Source organism: Rutidosis leptorrhynchoides, chromosome 2 (genome assembly GCF_046630445.1).
Source record: "Rutidosis leptorrhynchoides isolate AG116_Rl617_1_P2 chromosome 2, CSIRO_AGI_Rlap_v1, whole genome shotgun sequence".
Taxonomy (NCBI): domain Eukaryota; kingdom Viridiplantae; phylum Streptophyta; class Magnoliopsida; order Asterales; family Asteraceae; genus Rutidosis; species Rutidosis leptorrhynchoides.
Window position 1 is genome coordinate 21,619,068 of NC_092334.1, and position 20,721 is coordinate 21,639,788.

The following is a 20,721-nucleotide window of genomic DNA, read 5'->3' on the forward strand; positions in this document are numbered from 1 at the left end:
ATTCAAAATCAGAAAGGATATAGTTCGGAAAAATCTGCCCGAATTGAGCACCGGTATCAACATAATCAAATTTCTCTTTATAATGCTCAAAGAACTTCTCCTTTGTCATAATCGGATCAACAATCCAAGAACCATCGATCATAAGCCCTTGAATTAATTGTTGACCCCATTTATGCTTTAACGAATAATGGAAAAACTTTGAGTTTTTATCGCCCTCCGCATCCCATTTAATTCTAGCTTTTTGGAAATTATCCCGAGCCAACAACTTAAGTAAATCTTCTTTTTCATGAAAAAAAGAATTTCTTAATTGCACCATATCAATATCAGCCCTTCCACTATCAATTTCAACATCAAGGTGATTAATGTAAACTTCCAATTTTAACAACTTGGTTGCTTCTGTTGAACGTGAATGTGAGATCCACTCTTTTAATTTTGACTTTAGCATGCGAAGTTTGAACACAATATTTTCTCCCTGATTAACATTAATATCAAGCCAAGCTTCACGTACCATCAGACCGAAATCGCTCCTATAGAACCAAGATGCGAACACCTTAAAATAAGTAGGACCAAAGTCAGGTTTATCTTGAAACAAAAGAATCGGTGAGTGATCCGAAAAACCCCGAGGTAAGACAACGCCATTAATATCATCTACACCAAAAAGAACGTCATTAGTAATAAAAAAACGGTCCAACTTACTAAATTTATTACCAGCTTTGTTCCTCCACGTGTAACTTAAGCCACCTAAAGGTAACTCATATAAACCGTTGGAATCGATAAACTCATTAAAAATTCGGGCATCATTATGACAAAATTCGGTACCACATCTTTCATCTTCGGACCTAACTGCATTCCAATCACCAAACATAATATACTCTCCCGAATTAGATTGCATGAAATTCGATAATTTGTTCCATAAAATTGCCTTATCAGAAACATGTTGCGGGGCATAAATATTAACCATGAAAACCTCCATATCCTCCCTAATCCAACGACCCTTAACAATTACAAAAGAATCTTCGCACCAAATGTTATTACGAATAAAAGAATTCGGATCCCATAGCGAGATAATTCCCCCAGAGAACCCTCTAGCCATGCTAACAGCATAATCGAAATTATGATTACCCCATAATGAACACAAACGCGCCATCTTTAATCGAGTCATCTGAAGCGACCCATCCTAATCCATCCGGACGAAGTCCATATTGATTATAGACGATTCGTAATAGTTGATTACATCGCGAGGTACTTGACCTCTATATGATACATTTTACAAATATTGCATTCGTTTTTAAAAGACAAACTTGCTTTACATCGAAAGTTGACGGCATGCATATCATTTCATAATATATCCAACTATAATTGACTTAATAATAATCTTGATGAACTCAATGACTCGAATGCAACATCTTTTGAAATATGTCATGAATGACTCCAAGTAATATCTCTAAAATGATCAAATGCACAGCGGAAGATTTCTTTCATACCTGAGAATAAACATGCTTTAAAGTGTCAACCAAAAGGTTGGTGAGTTCATTAGTTTAACATAAATAATCATTTCTATCATTTTAATAGACCACAAGATTTCATATCTCCATTTCTCATAAACATACGTCCCATGCATAGAGACAAAAATATCATTCATATGGGTTGAACACCTGGTAACCGACATTCACAATATGCATATAAGAATATCCCCATCATTCCGGGATCCTCCTTCAGACATGATATAAATTTCGAAGTACTAAAGCATCCGGTACTTTGGATGGGGCTTGTTGGGCCCGATAGATCTATCTTTAGGATTCGCGTCAATTAGGGTGTTTGTTCCCTAATTCTTAGATTACCATACTAAAAAGGGTGATATTCGATTCGATAATCCAACCATAGAATGTAGTTTCGATTACTTGTGTCTATTTCGTAAAATATTTAAGAAAATTGCGCATGTATTCTCAGCCCAAAAATATATAAAGGGTAAAAAGGCAAATGAAACTCATGCATATAAATATTGTAAAACAGTTATTAAAACATTGCATGTATTCTCAGCCCAAAAATATAATGAGTAAAAGGGAGCAAATGAAACTCACCTAATGTATTTTGTAGTAAAAATACATATGACTATATTGAACAATGCAGAGTTGGCCTCGGATTCACGAACCTATATCATTTGTATATTTATTAATATACATAATTATAATTGAACAATTTCATATATTATAACCTTATATATTATAGATTTAACTTGTATATATATATTCGAAAATGATTATTATTTATATAGTTATATGTGTATATATATATATATATATATATATATATATATATATATATATATATATATATATATATATATATATATAAATTTTAAGAAAAATACTTAATTTGATATATATGAATTTTTATGTAAAGATTGTTAATATAACTACTTCATACATATATGTAATATTATTTATAAATATAAATATATATTTTTATACATAATGATTCTAATAAATAAAAGTTATATTTGATGATAATATTAATAATAACATTACTTATAATAATAATAATTATAATAAGAATTATAGTAATAATATTAATAATGATACTAGTAGTAAAAAAAAATGATAATAACAATAATAACAATAATAATAATAATAATAATAATAATAATAATAATAATAATAATAATAATAATAATAATAATAATAATAATAATAATAATTGTATGGTCGTACTGATAACAAAATAACCATTGTTGTAAAAGATATGATAATAGTTTTTAATATTAACAATACAAATAACGATAATCATATTAATAATACTTTTGTTAATAATAATAAAGAAAATAATAATAATAAGTATAATAATAGTACTGAAAATCATACTAGTACTAATATTTATAAAAATAATAATAAATTTTATTATTTTGATAGTAATTACAGTAACAATAATCATAATCATAAAAATGGTAATAATACTAAAATGGGAAAATTAGTAGTAATATTAATAATGATAGTAATGTTCTAATACTTATAAATTTACATATGGTTGTAGTACTAATAATAATAATTGTAATACTATCAATAACTATAATAATAACCATCATAATAATAATTAATAGTAAGGGTAATAATTTTAGCAATAATGATAATTAATAATAATAACATAATAATGATAATAAAAATCAACTACCTTCAAATAAGTCCCTTATTAAAAAGAATGACACAAGCTGGGCTTGAACCCGAGACCACTCGCTCACACACTAACACACAAGACCATTGCTCTGCTGCTGTTTATCTGATTTAGATCTCAACCGATTTAATATAACCCATTTTCTGTTTATGCTTCTTCATCTTCTTCAATAATCAAATAATTTTGACCAAAGTGGTTATCATTAACAAGGATTGGTTTTAGGTTTAATGACAAAACAGAAACGTTCACTAGTGTATTTGAATTTAACAGAAAAAGAACAACAAACAAAAAAAAATGAAAAGGCCTGCTGCTGGCCGTCGCTGATTAGAAGAAGAAAAAATTGATTTCAAATTCGAACGCGTTTTAGAGAAAGATTACAACACGAATTTTGTTCCAAATGGATCCTATAATCTTTATAACTCATCAATTTGACAGAAAACATCCAAACTATTAGGAATTTTAATGATGAACACAAATTTGACTTTTTTAGGATTTACCTTTGACTTCAAAATTCGAAAGCGATAAAAGGAATTGGGACTTCAATTTTTGCAGATAGATTGATTGAGAGATTCCTAACAAGACTGCTTTATTACATTTTTAAAATTGTTTCGAATTTAAGTTTTCACCAAAAAGTTTCATATACAGAACCTATCGAGCTCTTCTTTCTGTTTTCTGATTTTATTCCACAAATTGCCATAAGTGTCATATATGGTGTGCTGTGGATCGAGTATTACTGCATCAAGATTCACTTACAATTTGTTTTGTAGCAAAATTTGGGTCGCCACTTATCAATCAAAAAGACAGAAACAAAAATAAAAATAAAAATAATAAAAGTTTTGATATTGATATCTAACTAATTTTGGATTGATCTTCTAATTGAGCCCGTGATTTGTACTAGTTTTAGTGAAAAAACAATCAAGCACAGTATAAAAGTTGCTCACAATATCGTACATGTTTTTTTATTGGTTATAGTTTATATAATAAATATTATTACTTAATAAATATATTAGTAATAATAATAATTATATTAATATAATAATGATACTGATCTTATTATTAATTATAATAAAATGTATTATTTTTTGTCTTAATAAATATTAATAATAACACCAATAATAGTTATATTAATAATCATAATAATAATAAGAAATAATAATAATAATTCTAATAATAATAACTAATAATAATAATACTGATGTTAATAACAAAATTTAATAATAATACAATATTAGTCATAAATAAAATTTTAATTCTTACCTCTAGTTATAATAATGATGATATTAATGATATTTATAATACTATTAAATAATAATCATAATTCAAATGTACCAGATTTCATATAATAACATTAATGATACCGTTATTAATATTAAAATTAATATTAATATTTATATTGATAGTGAAGATATTGATTTTAATACAACAACTATATTTTAAATTGTATTTTATATTATTAATTACATGATATAATATGATAGTCTTTAATGAATATTTATTATTTGTAATATAATACACATATAATAATAATTAATCATAGAATTTATAGTTATACATATAGATTCATTTTAAATTTACACTCAATTACTTTGTATTCTATTTTACGTATTTGATTCAAATGTTTAAATTATATTTTATAATTTCAATTTAATATACGTATACTTACATTTACATATACATATTTATTTACAAACAATTGTTCGTGAATCGTCGGGCATGGTCAAAGGTCAAATGTATACATGAACGCAGCTCAAAGGATTTTGAGACTTTAACATTACAGACTTCGCTTATCATGTCGAGCTTATATAAAGATTAAGTTTAAATTTAGTCGGAAATTCCCGGGTCATCACAGTACCTACCCATTAAAGAAATTTCGTCCCGAAATTTGAGTGAGGTCGTCATGGTTAACGATAATAATGTTTTCATGACGGATACAAGTTGATATATAGAGTTTTATCATCATAGAGTAATATGGATAAAACAATTCGATTATTAGAAGAACATGAATGAAGCGATCACAAAATAGTGAAATGAGAAAGATAAATTTCATCATACTTTTGACTAGTCATGGTTGAATTTAGAAAATAAGGTTCGTCTTAACTTTTGACGTCGTCTTGGTTGAATTCCGGAATTCAAGGGATTTAAAGAAAATCTTCGAAATCTGAGAGATTTGATTCTTCGGCGAATAAGGAGATTAAGATCTCTATAATTAAATACGGTGATCTGCCTCGATTACTTTATCTGATATTTCCATTATAAGTTAAACTCCTCCGTTCCATTTTTCTCACCATTCGTGTACTTTCTTTCTTAGTTCATACATCCAAAAGATTATAATAATGCTTAATCCGGTTCTAATTCTTGTTCTTATTATGACTATCGTAATGATCGTTCTTCTTTTCCAACTCCCACCGGAAGAATCTGTTTATTTCTACTATGCTCTAGGGATTATTGTATGTATAATCCTTCCGTGTCTTTTTATTGCTATACTCATTGATATCCACGGTTTGTAATTTCAGTGTTATCATTGGGCTTTATATTTTCCCTTATATACCGGAGCTATTTGCCTTTTTATTCTCTTCTCGACTCTAAGTATAACCAGTAATGGTCCAGAATTTGTAGATATGAAATTTAGAATGAACATGGTTAATGTTCTAAAAAGAAAATAGTAATGGCACGATCTTGATTGGTTAATTTACCAAAATTCAAGAGAAAGATAGGACTATCAAGAAAATTTGTTCTTGATATGTTTATAGATTATATAGAATGTAAGAGTCGTATAACATGGCAAATGATGACTTACGGTCTGTGAATCGTCACGTTCCATTAAAAACTCGGCATGACTTACTGTAATATAATCACGTTGATCAAGTGTCATTATATTATACTAACTCATGCATCAGTTCCCAACATTACTTCAATAACATTCATATTTTAAGTTCGAAAGTTTACAAAATATAGAAACTAACAGTTTCTATATTATGTAATACTGATAGCACGAAGGGATTAACTAATTTCGGACAAGAAGAGTTATGAAAATATCCTCAGAAATATCGAAGATATTTATGATGATATTTTGGAATTTCTAAGTTCGAAGGTTGATGAAGAAAGATTTTCTGCACGATTTTTAACATAACTTCGGAGTAGGATATTCTTTAAAGATTTCATCGGATACAGAATCATCTGGATTCTTTGAATATAGGGTATGGTCCTTGTATTTGTCCTTGGTCTTCTTCGTGGTTAGCTCAATCCGTTTTCCAGTTCCACCTTTTTTGAGCTTTTCCAACATACTATTCTTTATCATCAAACTTTCGATGATTAAGGTCGTTTTACGGTTGTCTATGGTTTCTGCTGCTTCATTCAGCTTTTTCAACATTCAGAGTATTGATTTGTGACTGAGTGCTTTTCAGAATTTCAGAATAAGAGATCATAATTCTAAGAGATAAATGTCATACATATAACTGTTGATGTAGATATGCTGTGAGTTTTCAAAGTACTGATTGCTGATTCTCGGTAATTGTTATGGCAGTTCTCGTTACAAGATGCGGATGAGTATATGATAGGGTTTCAATGAATAAATATAATGATTTGTCAGAGAGATTTAAGCCAAAAAGCAACGAGGTTGCTGGTACGTCTTCTGGTAATATGGTGGAATATAAAAGAATTCTCCGTTATCAAAAGGGTAATTGTATATATAAGGATTATAGTAAGGCTACTTCGAATGAGAAGTCGAAGTTGACTTGCTGGAGCTGTGACAAAATTGGCTACTTTGAAAAGGGATCGCAAAGTTATTTTTGCTAATAAATGCCAAATTATCTAACGTGGCTACGTGTTAAACTTTTACTCAGTTGCCGAGAGTTTCTCAGGTGCATAACTATATGCATAAATCTTTCCTTCCGTAGATGAAGTGCGGTTGATTCATCCTATCGATTGAGGTGTTTTCAAGAATCCTGAAAGGTTTGAACGCGGATTGTAATTGTCAAGATACAAATGAGGTTTAAGATGAAATCAAGTGGCAAACTTGAAGAATTGTTTAGTTTCATATGTTATAATCAATATTTTAATTCATTTTAATTGTCCACTGTTGATAGTCCTCAGTTGATAGTCCACAGTTAACAGTCCAATAATTCATATAGTTTAATATATAATATTCGAATTAATTAATACGTATCGTGACCCGTGTACATGTCTCAGACTCGATCACAACTCAAACTATATATATTATTGTAGAATCAACCTCAACCCTGTATAGAGAACTCGATCATTACTGCATATAGAGTGTCTATGGTGATTCCAAATAATATATATAGATGCGTCGATATGATATGTCAAAACCTTGTATACGTGTCCCGATATTTAAAGTGTGTAAAATAAATAACAGAAAATAAATGACGATAAATAAGGTGCGTAAAGTAAATAACAGAAATTAAATGACGATAAATAAAATTGCGATAATTAAATTGCGATAAATAAACTGCGATAAATAAAATGTAATCAGTTAGCTAGGAACAGTTAGCTAGGATTTTGTTAGCGTGGATTCTTAACAAAATTTTCTCATGGTTAATTTATTTGTTTCTAACAAATTTTATTTTGTTAAATGTTTTCTTTATTATGCCACTTGTTGGATTCTGATAAATCAAAGTCCAAATATGAAATTTGGATGAATATGGTTATTCTGTGGTGAACGGATTTGTATATCGATGGATGTAAGTAGGATAGTAAAAGACTGTTGAATCAGATTCGAAGAACGTACAATGTAACTTATTAATGTGTAATCTAAATATTCCTCGGGTATTACCTACCCGTTAAAATATTTTCACCATTAACAGTTTGTACAATAAAACTTTTAATTACCATCTTTATGAAAACGTATATACATATATATTTTCTTCAGATGTAATCATGGATTTTATGAGTCAATGTGATATTAAACTCATCAGATTTACAGCTAGAACTAGAGTACATAATCTCTAAAACATTAGAGATTAAATAATCGTCATGAAGGACGAAGATAGTTTATGTAGAACGATTCGTAGAACGATGATTATGCTTGAGGTATAGACTGCGAGGCTGAGATTATGTTGTTGTGGTTGGTACTGGTTATGCTGCTGTTGCTGCTGATGATGGTACTATTTTTGTCGGTGCTACAAGTGTTGTTGGTGCTGAGGTTGGTGATGATGTTGGTGTAGTAAGCATAGCTTGTAGATCACGCACCATTCTTGTCAGGGTTTCTATCCCACCCTCTATCATTTCTATCCATCCACTCATCTGATTTGATAGATCTTGATTATCAATTCGAAGTTCCCTAACTTCTTCTAATATTCCCCTTCGATTGGTATTCGGAAGTAGAGGTTGAATATTTTCTGAAATTGCAGTAATGCGACCTTGGAGGTGGAAAACTTTAGTAAGAAGGGTGAATACAGTGTTGCGCATAGGTTCACCGGTGAGTACATCGTTTTCTCCGATGTTAGGAGGTAAGTTTGGTTCGCAGTAGGGCTCGCCTTCTTCATTTCTCCATCGAGTGAGTAAGTCTCGAACCCACCCCCATCTCCTCCAGAAAGAAAAATAACTAAATGGTTGAGGCACTTCTGATTCATTGACTTCGGAGTCTGCTTCAATATACATCTCGAAATCACTTCTGGAACTAATGGAATCCAGGCTAGGTGTAGGATCCATCTCTCACGATCAGTTAAAGGGTTTTGATATGAAATGATTTTCGAATATCGAATGATATTCTCATTATATATAGAATATTTGTACATACTTCCAAAGATCCCGTGAATTACGGAGAAAATTAAGGAAACGTGTCAGATAAAGTCTACAGTGACAGATACGCTAAGATATGGATTTATCTATACACTGTCTATGCAATAGAGGCAGTAAGAGGTGTCTAGACTTTAAGGATGATAATCAAATAATTTTTCGACACTAATGATAAGCAAAACTTTTGACATGCAGACACGGTCGAAGTCCAGACTCACTAATGCATCCTAACGACTTATCAGTTAGACTCACTAATGCAGACCTGGTTCGCTAAGACCTCCGCTCTGATACCAACTGAAGCGACCCGTCCTAATCCATCCGGACGAAGTCCATATTGATTATAGACGATTTGTAATAGTTGATTACATCGCGAGGTACTTGACCTCTATATGATACATTTTACAAACATTGCATTCGTTTTTAAAAGACAAACTTGCTGATAGTGCTCCAAATGAACATATATTTAGTATCAATATCCCTCCGATATGTAAAGATTTCAGTTGCAATTGTTCCATTTTCATGTAATATTCATTTATATTAAATAAGTGCGAAGACAAAAGGCGAAAACAACGAATTGAAGACGCAAAGGTCCAAAAAGCTCAAAAGTACAAGATACAATTAAAAAGGTTCAATTTATTGATAAGGAACGTCTAAAAATGACAAGAGTACAAGTTACGAAACGCAAAGTACAAAATATCTCAGCGTACGCAAGGACGTTCGAAAATCCGAAACCGGGACATGAACCAACTCTCAACGCTCGACGCAACGGAAAAAAAATTTACGAGTCTACTATGTATATAAATATAATATAATATATAAATAATTATAAAAATTATTTATATATTATATATATTTAAATAAAAACCGTCGGCAGCCTTGGATCTTGAACTTGTGGGCTGGTTTAGGAACCTCCGCGACTTGCGGAGCTGGAAGGCCAAAATGGCCGCGACTCGCGGAGCAGTGAATTTCAGTTCTGGCTATAAAAGCTCTCGAGTTCTGCATGTAAAATAATAAAAATAATAATAATACTCCATAAGATAATAAATAAATAAATATATATATATAGTATAGATTAGTGTTATATTAGATTAGTTCGGGTTATGTAAAGGTTATTTTACGGGTTTTTGAAGTCAAAATTCTGTCCGTGTAACACTACGCGATAAATACTCAATGTAAGTTATGTTCTCCTTTTTAAATTAATGTCTCGTAACTAAGTTATTATTATGCTTATTTAAAATGAAGTAATCATGATGTTGGGCTAATTACTAAAATTGGGTAATTGGGCTTTGTACCATAATTGAGGTTTGGACAAAAGAACGACACTTGTGGAAATTAGACTATGGGCTATTAATGGGCTTTATATTTGTTTAACTAAATGAAAGTTTGTTAATGTTAATATAAAGATTTACAATTGGGCGTCCCTATAAATTACCATATACACTCAATCGGACACGATGGGCGGGGTATTTATATGTACGAATAATCGTTCATTTAACCGGACACGGGAATGGATTAATAGCCACTAGAATAATTAAAACAGGGGTGAAATTACATTCAAGGGTAATTGGTGTAATTGTTAACAAAGTAGTAAAACCTTGGTTTACACGCAGTCGATAACCTGGTGTATTCATTAAACAAAGTATTAAAACCTTGTTACAATTCGAATCCCCAATTAGTTGGAATATTTAACTTCGGGTATAAGGATAATTTGACGAGGGCACTCGCATTTTATATTTATGACCGATGGACTGTTATGGACAAAAACCAGATGGACATATTAAATAATCCAGGACAAAGGACAATTAACCCATGGGCATAAAACTAAAATCAACACGTCAACCATCATGGTTACGGAAGTTTAAATAAGCATAATATATTTTATTTCATTTTTTCTCGTACTTTTATTTATTGTCATTTTAATTATTGTTATTTATTTTATTGTTATTTAAATATCATCATTTACTATACGCTTCGCTTAAAATATAAATCGACAAACCGGTCATTAAACGGTAAACCCCCTTTTATATATTATTATATATAATTATATATATTTTGTACAAATATAGTTGTTTAAAAATATAGTGTGCAATAAGCCCGCTCCCTGTGGAACGAACCGGACTTACTAAAAACTATACTACTCTACGATTAGGTACACTGCCTATAGTGTTGTAGCAAGGTTTAGGTATATCCATTCTATAAATAAATAAATATCTTGTGTAAAATTGTATCGTATTTAATAGTATTTCCTGCTAAAATTAATAACTATTTTATATACACCTCGCATAACATCACTTGCTTTACATCGAAAGTTGACGGCATGCATATCATTTCATAATATATCCAACTATAATTGACTTAATAATAATCTTGATGAACTCAATGACTCGAATGCAACATCTTTTGAAACATGTCATGAATGACTCCAAGTAATATCTCTAAAATGAGCAAATGCACAGCGGAAGATTTCTTTCATACCTGAGAATAAACATGCTTTAAAGTGTCAACCAAAAGGTTGGTGAGTTCATTAGTTTAACATAAATAATCATTTCCATCATTTTAATAGACCACAAGATTTCATATCTCCATTTCTCATAAACATATGTCCCATGCATAGAGACAAAAATATCATTCATATGGATTGAACACCTGGTAACCGACATTCACAATATGTATATAAGAATATCCCCATCATTCCGGGATCCTCCTTCGGACATGATATAAATTTCAAAGTACTAAAGCATCCGGTACTTTGGATGGGGCTTGTTGGGCCCGATAGATCTATCTTTAGGATTCTCGTCAATTAGGGTGTCTGTTCCCTAATTTTTAGATTACCAGACTAAAAAGGGTGATATTCGATTCGATAATCCAACCATAGAATGTAGTTTCGATTACTTGTGTCTATTTCGTAAAACATTTATAAAAATTGCGCATGTATTCTCAGCCCAAAAATATATAAAGAGTAAAAAGGCAAATGAAACTCACGCATATAAATATTGTAAAACAGTTATTAAAACATTGCATGTATTCTCAGCCCAAAAATGTAATGAGTAAAAGAGAGCAAATGAAACTCACCTAATGTATTTTGTAGTAAAAATACATATGACTATATTGAACAATGCAGGGTTGGCCTCGGATTCACGAACCTATATTATTTGTATATTTATTAATATACATAATTATAATTGAACAATTTCATATATTATAACCTTATATATTATAGATTTAACTTGTATATATATATTCGAAAATGATTATTATTTATATAGTTATATGTATGTATATATATATATATATATATATATAAATTTTAAGAAAAATACTTAATTTGATATATATGAATTTTTATGTAAAGATTGTTAATATAACTACTTCATACATATATATAATATTATTTATAAATATAAATATTTTTTTTATACATAATGATACTAATAAATAAAAGTTATATTTGATGATAATATTAATAATAACATTACTTATAATAATAATAATTATAATAAGAATTATAGTAATAATATTAATAATGATACTAGTTGTAAAAAAAATGATGATAATAATAATAATAATAATAATAATAATAATAATAATAATAATAATAATAATAATAATAATAATAATAATAATAATAATAATAATTGTATGGTTGTACTGATAACAAAATAACCATTTTTGTAAAAGATATGATAATAGTTTTTAATATTAACAATACAAATAACGATAATCATATTAATAATACTTTTGTTAATAATAATAAAGATAATAATAATAATAATAATAATAATAATAATAATAAGTATAATAATAGTACTAAAAATCATACTAGTACTAATATTTATAAAATTAATAATAAATTGTATTATTTTGATAGTAATTACAATAACAATAATCATAATCATAAAAATGGTAATAATACTAAAATGGGAAAATTAGTAGTAATATTAATAATGATAGTAATGTTCTAATACTTATAAATTTACATATGGTTGTAGTACTAATAATAATAATTGTAATACTATCAATAACTATAATAATAACCATCATAATAATAATTAATAGTAAGGGTAATAATATTAGCAATAATGATAATTAATAATAATAACATAAGAATGACACACGCTGGGCTTGAACCCGAGACCACTCGCTCACACACTAACACACAAGACCATTGCTCTGCTGCTGTTTATCTGATTTAGATCTCAACTGATTTAATATAACCCATTTTCTGTTTATGCTTCTTCATCTTCTTCAATAATCAAATAATTTTGACCAAAGTGGTTATCATTAACAAGGATTGATTTTAGGTTTAATGACAAAACAGAAACGTTCACTAGTGTATTTGAATTTAACAGAAAAAGAACAACAAACAAAAAAAAAAAAAAAAAAAGAAAAAAAGAAAAGGCCTGCTGCTGGCCGTCGCTGATTAGAAGAAAAAAAAATTGATTTCAAATTTGAACGCGTTTTAGAGAAAGATTACAACACGAATTTTGTTCCAAATCGATCCTATAATCTTTATAACTCATCAATTTGACAGAAAACGTCCAAACTATTAGGAATTTTAATGATGAACACAAATTTGACTTTTTTAGGATTTACCTTTGACTTCAAAATTCGAAAGCGATAAAAGGAATTGGGACTTCAATTTTTGCAGATAGATTGATTGAGAGATTCCTAACAAGACTGCTTTATTACATTTTTAAAATTGTTTCGAATTTAAGTTTTCACCAAAAAGTTTCATATACAGAACCTATCGAGCTCTTCTTTCTGTTTTCTGATTTTATTCCACAAATTGCCATAAGTGTCATATATGGTGTGCTGTGGACCGAGTATTACTGCATCAAGATTCGCTTGCAATTTGTTTTGTAGCAAAATTTGGGTCGCCACTTATCAATCAAAAAGACAGAAACAAAAATAAAAATAAAAATAATAAAAGTTTTGATATTGATATCTAACTAATTTTGGATTGATCTTCTAATTGAGCCCGTGATTTGTACTAGTTTTAGTGAAAAAAACAATCAAGCACAGTATGAAAGTTGCTCACAATATCGTACAGGTTTTTTTATTGGTTATAGTTTATATAATAAATATTATTACTTAATAAATATATTAGTAATAATAATAATTATATTAATATAATAATGATACTGATCTTATTATTAATTATAATAAAATGTATTATTTTTTGTCTTAATAAATATTAATAATAACACCAATAATAGTTATATTAATAATTATAATAATAATAAAAAATAATAATAATAGTTCTAATAATAATAACTAATAATAATAATACTGATGTTAATAACAAAATTTAATAACAATACAATATTAGTCATAAATAAAATTTTAATTCTTACCTCTAGTTATAATAATGATGATATTAATAATATTTATAATACTATTAATACTATTAAATAATAATCATAATTCAAATGTACCAGATTTCATATAATAACATTAATGATACCGTTATTAATATTAAAATTAATATTAATATTTATATTGATAGTGAAGATATTGATTTTAATACAACAACTATATTTTAAATTGTATTTTATATTATTAATTACATGATATAATATGATAGTCTTTAATGAATATTTATTATTTGTATTATAATACACATATAATAATAATTAATCATAGAATTTATAGTTATACATATAGATTCATTTTAAATTTACACTCAATTACTTTGTATTCTATTTTACGTATTTGATTCAAATGTTTAAATTATATTTTATAATTTCAATTTAATATACGTATACTTACATTTACATATACATATTTATTTACAAACAATTGTTCGTGAATCGTCGGGCATGGTCAAAGGTCAAATGTATACATGAACGCAGCTCAAAGGATTTTGAGACTTTAACATTACAGACTTCGCTTATCATGTCGAGCTTATATAAAGATTAAGTTTAAATTTAGTCGGAAATTCCCGGGTCATCACATCATCTTCGATTCTTGTATACCTAAAAACTGAATTTGGGACTTGATACATAAATCCCGAATCCATTGTCGTTTCAAATGTAACCTGGAACCGTAACTATTAATGGACATGATCTTCATTTAAACCCGTAGTATCCGCTGTCTCGATTCAAAAATTTGTTGCAACCTTTAACATTGTATCCCAAAAGTTCCCCAATACCAAAGATATCTTCGAATGAACTATCCTCTGTAGGGACACCGTTAATCCTTATATCGCCATCGCCTACAATAGGTGTTACACAATTAATAGATCCTATAGACTTTTCACTTGGGAACAGAACATCTTGCTGATTAGAGAAACCGGGTGGTTGTGGCTTAGAATCTGCAGAATCATAGGAATTTTTAGACTCAAAGTGACAACTTTTAGTCTTAACACTTACATTCTCAGATAAGTGAGACGATTCATTATCAATAATAATACCGCTAAATTCCTTCAAGTGATCAAACGATTCATTTACCTCAATATCATATTCATTAAAGGAGTCACAAACATTAGTCTCTTCATTATCAGAATAGACTTCTTCAACAGTATTCGTTTCCATGGTAGAATCAATATCGAACGTCCATGTACCAACTTCCTGAACGTACACGTCTACATCACTTCCATTAATACCAATAACTTCGAACCAACGTTTATTGCTCTTAAAATGAGTGATTGGGGATTAATATGGAGTGATTGGGGTTATTTACAAAAGTGATATACGGTTTGACTTAAAAGAGAAACTATCATCGAGGTATTGGTTGAATGGTATATGAGGGAGTGACTTGTTTGTCCTCAATGAGTATGCGCAGGTTTGATTCCAAGGGTCGAGATATAATTTGTACTGCAAGGGTTGTTGCGATTTGAGTTCCTTCACAACGCATGTGTGAGTGACATATGATCGTGAAAATGGTTAAATCCTCTCTAGTTGATGTCGATATTGCCGTTAAAAAATAATACTAAAGAATATTCAAATCATGAATTTTCAAGTTATTTTTACGGAGTATAATACATACATTTAGATAATAAAAGTAATAAATAAAAATAAATACGGAGTACCAAATTTAAGCTTATTAAAATATTTCCTTTTTTACAACATACTCCGTAGTTACATAGGATACACTTCCAAGTTCCAATACAGTACTACTATACTTCCCCTAAACAAAGACCAAACTGGAAAATAGAAAATTAGAAAAGAAAATAAAATAAAATCAGTAAACACTTCAAAACAAATAAAAATCACAAACTACACTTCAATTTCATCACAAAGTTTCAATCTTTAAATTATCGCCATGGATGAAGACAGTGATCAAAGCTCTGAAGCAACTCATTTCGAAATCATAACCAGAGAACGAAACCACCACGGCGTCGATGACCACGTTGACGGTTATGAAGATTCCGGCGCCGTAAATGAAAATGAATTCGATGATGACGATGCTTACGATGATCAAAGAGATGTTAGTGAATTTGAGAATTCGCCTATGGAAATTGAAGAAGATTTTAGAATTTGTCAATCTGAAACCCTAGCTTCTGGTATGTAGTTGTACCATCATTAATTTGTTTAATTGAATTGTATTTTGTTGTATATATGTAAATATGTAATTAAAATTATAATATTTGTATATGTGTGTCATTGATTGTTTGTATGTTAGGGTTGGCGGAGGTGCCTATACAATATGAAATGAGACAGGATGAATTGGAGCACCTAAAGGTATATAATTTACTCGGTATCTGAACTTATTTTGCTAATTTTAGTCCTTTTTTAGGTTTTATTTAAATTTAAATATATTGGGAGTAATTGATAGGAAAATTTATATATCTTTATAAGTGAACATAAGTTTTGCCAGCATATTTTGGTTGCTTAATTATAAGTAGGTATGTACGTGCTTATTTAAAGTGCCTACCTCTTCTGAAATAAGCAGAGAAGCATTCTTCAAAGGTGTGTTTTGATTTGCTTATCTGCTCTAAAAATAAGAAATAGGCAGATTAGCATATAAATAAGCAAATCTGCAATCCTAAACACCCGCTTAGTTAAGTTAACCACAATCATAAAGTAGTAATAATCTACTAAAGGCCTAAGTTCACAAAAACTGGATGGGTCAAATTGGTTTTTGGTACCCGGGGTATCCAGTTTCATTGGATGAGAACGTCATGGGTTCGAATCCAGGGGGAGTCATCTTCAAATTGTGCCTTATGGGCAGTTAATTTGGGCCTTAGGGGGTTTTCTCCAGACACGTGGTCCGGATATGATCCAGGGTTGGCTTCTGCTGCCCCCATCACTGACTCCTAACATGATGTTAAAAAAATGACAATACTCGACAAAAAAAGGGAAAGTATCAAACGGGTCGAGTAGGTTGATGGTTACATAATGACTTTTCATGGTTTCAATTTATTTTTTCTAGTCGTTGTCTTATGCACATATCAACGTTCTGATACTTTTCAGTCTTTATTTACTTTTTGTCACATAGAATCAACTTCAAGGGAGTCACCAAGAGGCCTTGGCAATCGTTATAGCTCAGGCTGCTCAAGCTCTTCCAGGGAGTAAGATTCAACTACCAAAAGTTCCATCTTTATCGTCTGAATTATCACCACCGATTTCAAGTCTTGCAAGAATAAATTCACAAGGAGAGGCACTCTCAATAGAAGGGCATATTGACATTGATACGCCAGTAACAAACCAGATGATTACATCTGATACCAAAAGTGTATCTACTTCACGCACTGTGAAAACACCTATTGATGGGTTCAACTGGAGAAAATATGGTCAGAAACAAGTGAAGAGTCCTCAAGGTTCTAGAAGCTATTTTAAGTGCACTTACAATGAATGTGATGCTAAAAAGATCGAGTCTTGTGATCAATACAATGCCATCACAAAGATAGTTTATAAAGGTCAGCACAAACATGAACCACCTAAGAAAGTGTTTTCCAGAAGAGGTAAGATGTCATCACCGTCTTCTAGAGGACATGAACGTAAATCGAGCTTGACATCTGGATCCAATCAACATAAATCAAGTGGCTTTATCAGTAACGGGCAAATTTTAGTTGAGGAGATGGATGCACCACCGCCAAAACAGAGGCAAGGCATCAGTTTCATGATTATTCTTGGTTTAATTGCATACATATTATCATTTTTTGGTCAGATTCCAGGTGTAACCAACTTTTTCAGCCTAGAAATATAGCATCAACGTTTTTTTATCTTTTTTTTTAAAGATATCTAAATGTCCCTAAAAGCTAAAAATTTGAATGTTGTTACCAGATGTTGAAACTCTTTTACTTCTTTTCTGGCCTATAAAGTTCGGTTACCGAAGACACAAATTGATAGAAGTTGGTTTCATATTATCAGTGTTGTAGAACTCGGAATTACTCGGCGAGTTAAGGGGCTGTTTACTTTTTTTTTTCCTCCCCGAATTTGCCTTGTTTCCATTTGCCTCTTATTATGGAGGGGTGTCTGATTCCATGTCTCATGTCTCATGGAAACAGACCAATTTTCAGATTAAGTGACAAAGAAACAGCAATTTTACTTACTGAATTAAGAGTTGAATTAAGAGTTGTACAGAAACAAATCATTAAGTACTAAGTAAACAGGCCCTTAGTTTTTTTGCAACTCGGGGAGTACTCGGTCAAACTAGGTCAAAACTCGGAAAATCGTAAAAATTCGGCGAAAACTCAGCCAAAACTTGGGATTACTTGGAAAATTGGCAAAAACTCGGGATTGCTCGGAAAATCGGTCAAAACTTGGTCAAGCCTCCGAGTACTCCCTAAATGTCCGACCGAGTACTCCCTGAGTAGCGATTTTTGAAACCTTGATATTTATTTATATAGCCCAATATTTATTTAATTATGTCATGCAAGTTAAGAATCATAAATTGATGCTCTTATGTTTTGCGCTGCATGGTTTTGGTCACCAGAGTAAAGAAAAGCAGCTCGGCAAGTCCTGCAGTTGCTCCTAAACGCCCCAAAAAGCCCAAATTTGTGATACATGCAGCTAGCGATGTCGGAATTTCAGCAGATGGTTATAGATGGAGGAAATATGGACAAAAAATGGTGAAGGGAAATCCTCATCCCAGGTGCATACCTTTGTTTAATTTACATTTCTAGCACAAGCTACTATTATCAGTCAATTTTCATTTTGATATAGTGGTCTGCATGTGCACAGATGCTATTTTTATCTGGTTCTATTGTATTTAATGCTTATAGTTGCCAGTTGTCATTGAAAATTTCGAAATAACTGTGATATGACTGATTTTGTACAGTTTGAGAGTTTTGATGTGTCTATTTAGACCAATCATTCATGAATGGCTGGTTGGATTGTCTTCTATTATTCGTATTCTCTTGGGGTCTTAACTAACCAGGCTCTATCTCGATTTCTAATAAATTTTTAGTTTTGAGGCGGCAATTTAGACTATTGAGTTATCATTTGACAATTTAGATTATTTCCTTATCTTGAGGTCTAAGCTATATGTTTTTATTGGTCAGCTACCCTTCTTTAATGGTTTTACTAAAGAAATTTCTCTAAAAAACAATCGGGTTGAATGGTTGAAATATTGCCCAAGTAAGATGTTAATGCATCTAACCCCCTAAATCACTTTCAATAAATATTAGCATGGTACTCTGGTTTCTGCAATCATATTTTGCTCACAAATAAATGCATAGAAAATTACATATTTTGGACAAGTCTTTCAAGTCAACCCATTCCCGGCTCTTTTTTCATCCGTGCAAGAACTACCCCTTTATGAATTGGTTCCAACTGTTACCTGTAGACTGAACATAAAAGTACACTTGTTCTCAACTGTTAGTTTGAATATATTGTTTCAGGAACTACTACAAGTGCACTTCTGCTGGATGTCCTGTTAGGAAACATATCGAAATGGCGGTTGATGGCTCATCTGAGGTAATTCTAACATACAAAGGAATCCATGATCACGACATGCCGTTACGTACTAAAGAACAAGGATCACCTAGTGTTCTTTTACTCACAGCTGCATCTTCTCCTTCAAAGAACACTTCACAATAATAAAAAATAAGTGAAACCGAACCATCAAATGGTGCAGCTGAGAACTAGGCGACTGATAATTCCGGTAAAACCTTTTAGGTACATTGAGCATTTCACTAGTTCACTTTGATTATCTGTTTGTTCAAGACACTTCCTTTCGATTGAATAAATTCCGAGTAAGATGTAGCGGGCTTTATTTAATTGGTTTCTATTTAAAATTTTTCAGGAAATTGTAGTTGTAATATCTATGAGTAGACTTGGTTATGACATCATGGACTCATGGTATAGTCTACACTTTATTTTTTTTATTTTTTTTGGCGAAAAGGAGACGACATATAAAATAGAGATCTTCATTAAAAGAATTTTGAATAAAGACTCGGAATTACAAACACAGAGGAAACAACATACAAGAAGCCAAAATGCTAACCACAAATCTACAAAACGAACAAAGAACTAAAATAAGCCTTGTGAACGTGAACTCGAGAATTGCTATCCCAAAGCTAAGAAATAAAACTTGAATGTAATTTGGAATTAGTTGCCCAAAAGAAAATCTCTATCTTAATATATCGACTGATGATGGACAAACACAAGAATTGTTGATCAAATATTGCTTTGTTCCTTGCTAATTAAATCACGTGTCCTAAAAACTTGTTTAACCGGGGAAGCCTGTTGAATAACTAACCAATGCAAAATCAGAACTTTTGAAGGAATTTAACTAGCCCATATCATCATATCCTTGTCCGGGCCTAGAACAAAACCGTCATCAATTAAGATTGTAACAACAACGACAACGGAAAATAGATCATTGGGAGCTGGTGTCCAAGCCGCAAAA

At 30.4% G+C, this 20,721-nt stretch overlaps 1 protein-coding gene across 1 annotated transcript; it reads left to right on the forward strand.

Annotated features, from left to right (window-relative positions):
- Window positions 1-16,045: 16,045 nt before the first annotated feature.
- LOC139890620 (probable WRKY transcription factor 32) lies at window positions 16,046-19,980 on the forward strand. Its single transcript, XM_071873518.1, has 5 exons — window positions 16,046-16,429; window positions 16,549-16,607; window positions 17,365-17,972; window positions 18,805-18,963; window positions 19,712-19,980. The coding sequence occupies exons 1-5, from the start codon at window positions 16,189-16,191 to the stop codon at window positions 19,908-19,910; spliced, it is 1,266 nt and encodes a 421-aa protein (XP_071729619.1). The 5' UTR covers window positions 16,046-16,188; the 3' UTR covers window positions 19,911-19,980.
- The last annotated feature ends 741 nt before the right edge of the window (window positions 19,981-20,721 follow it).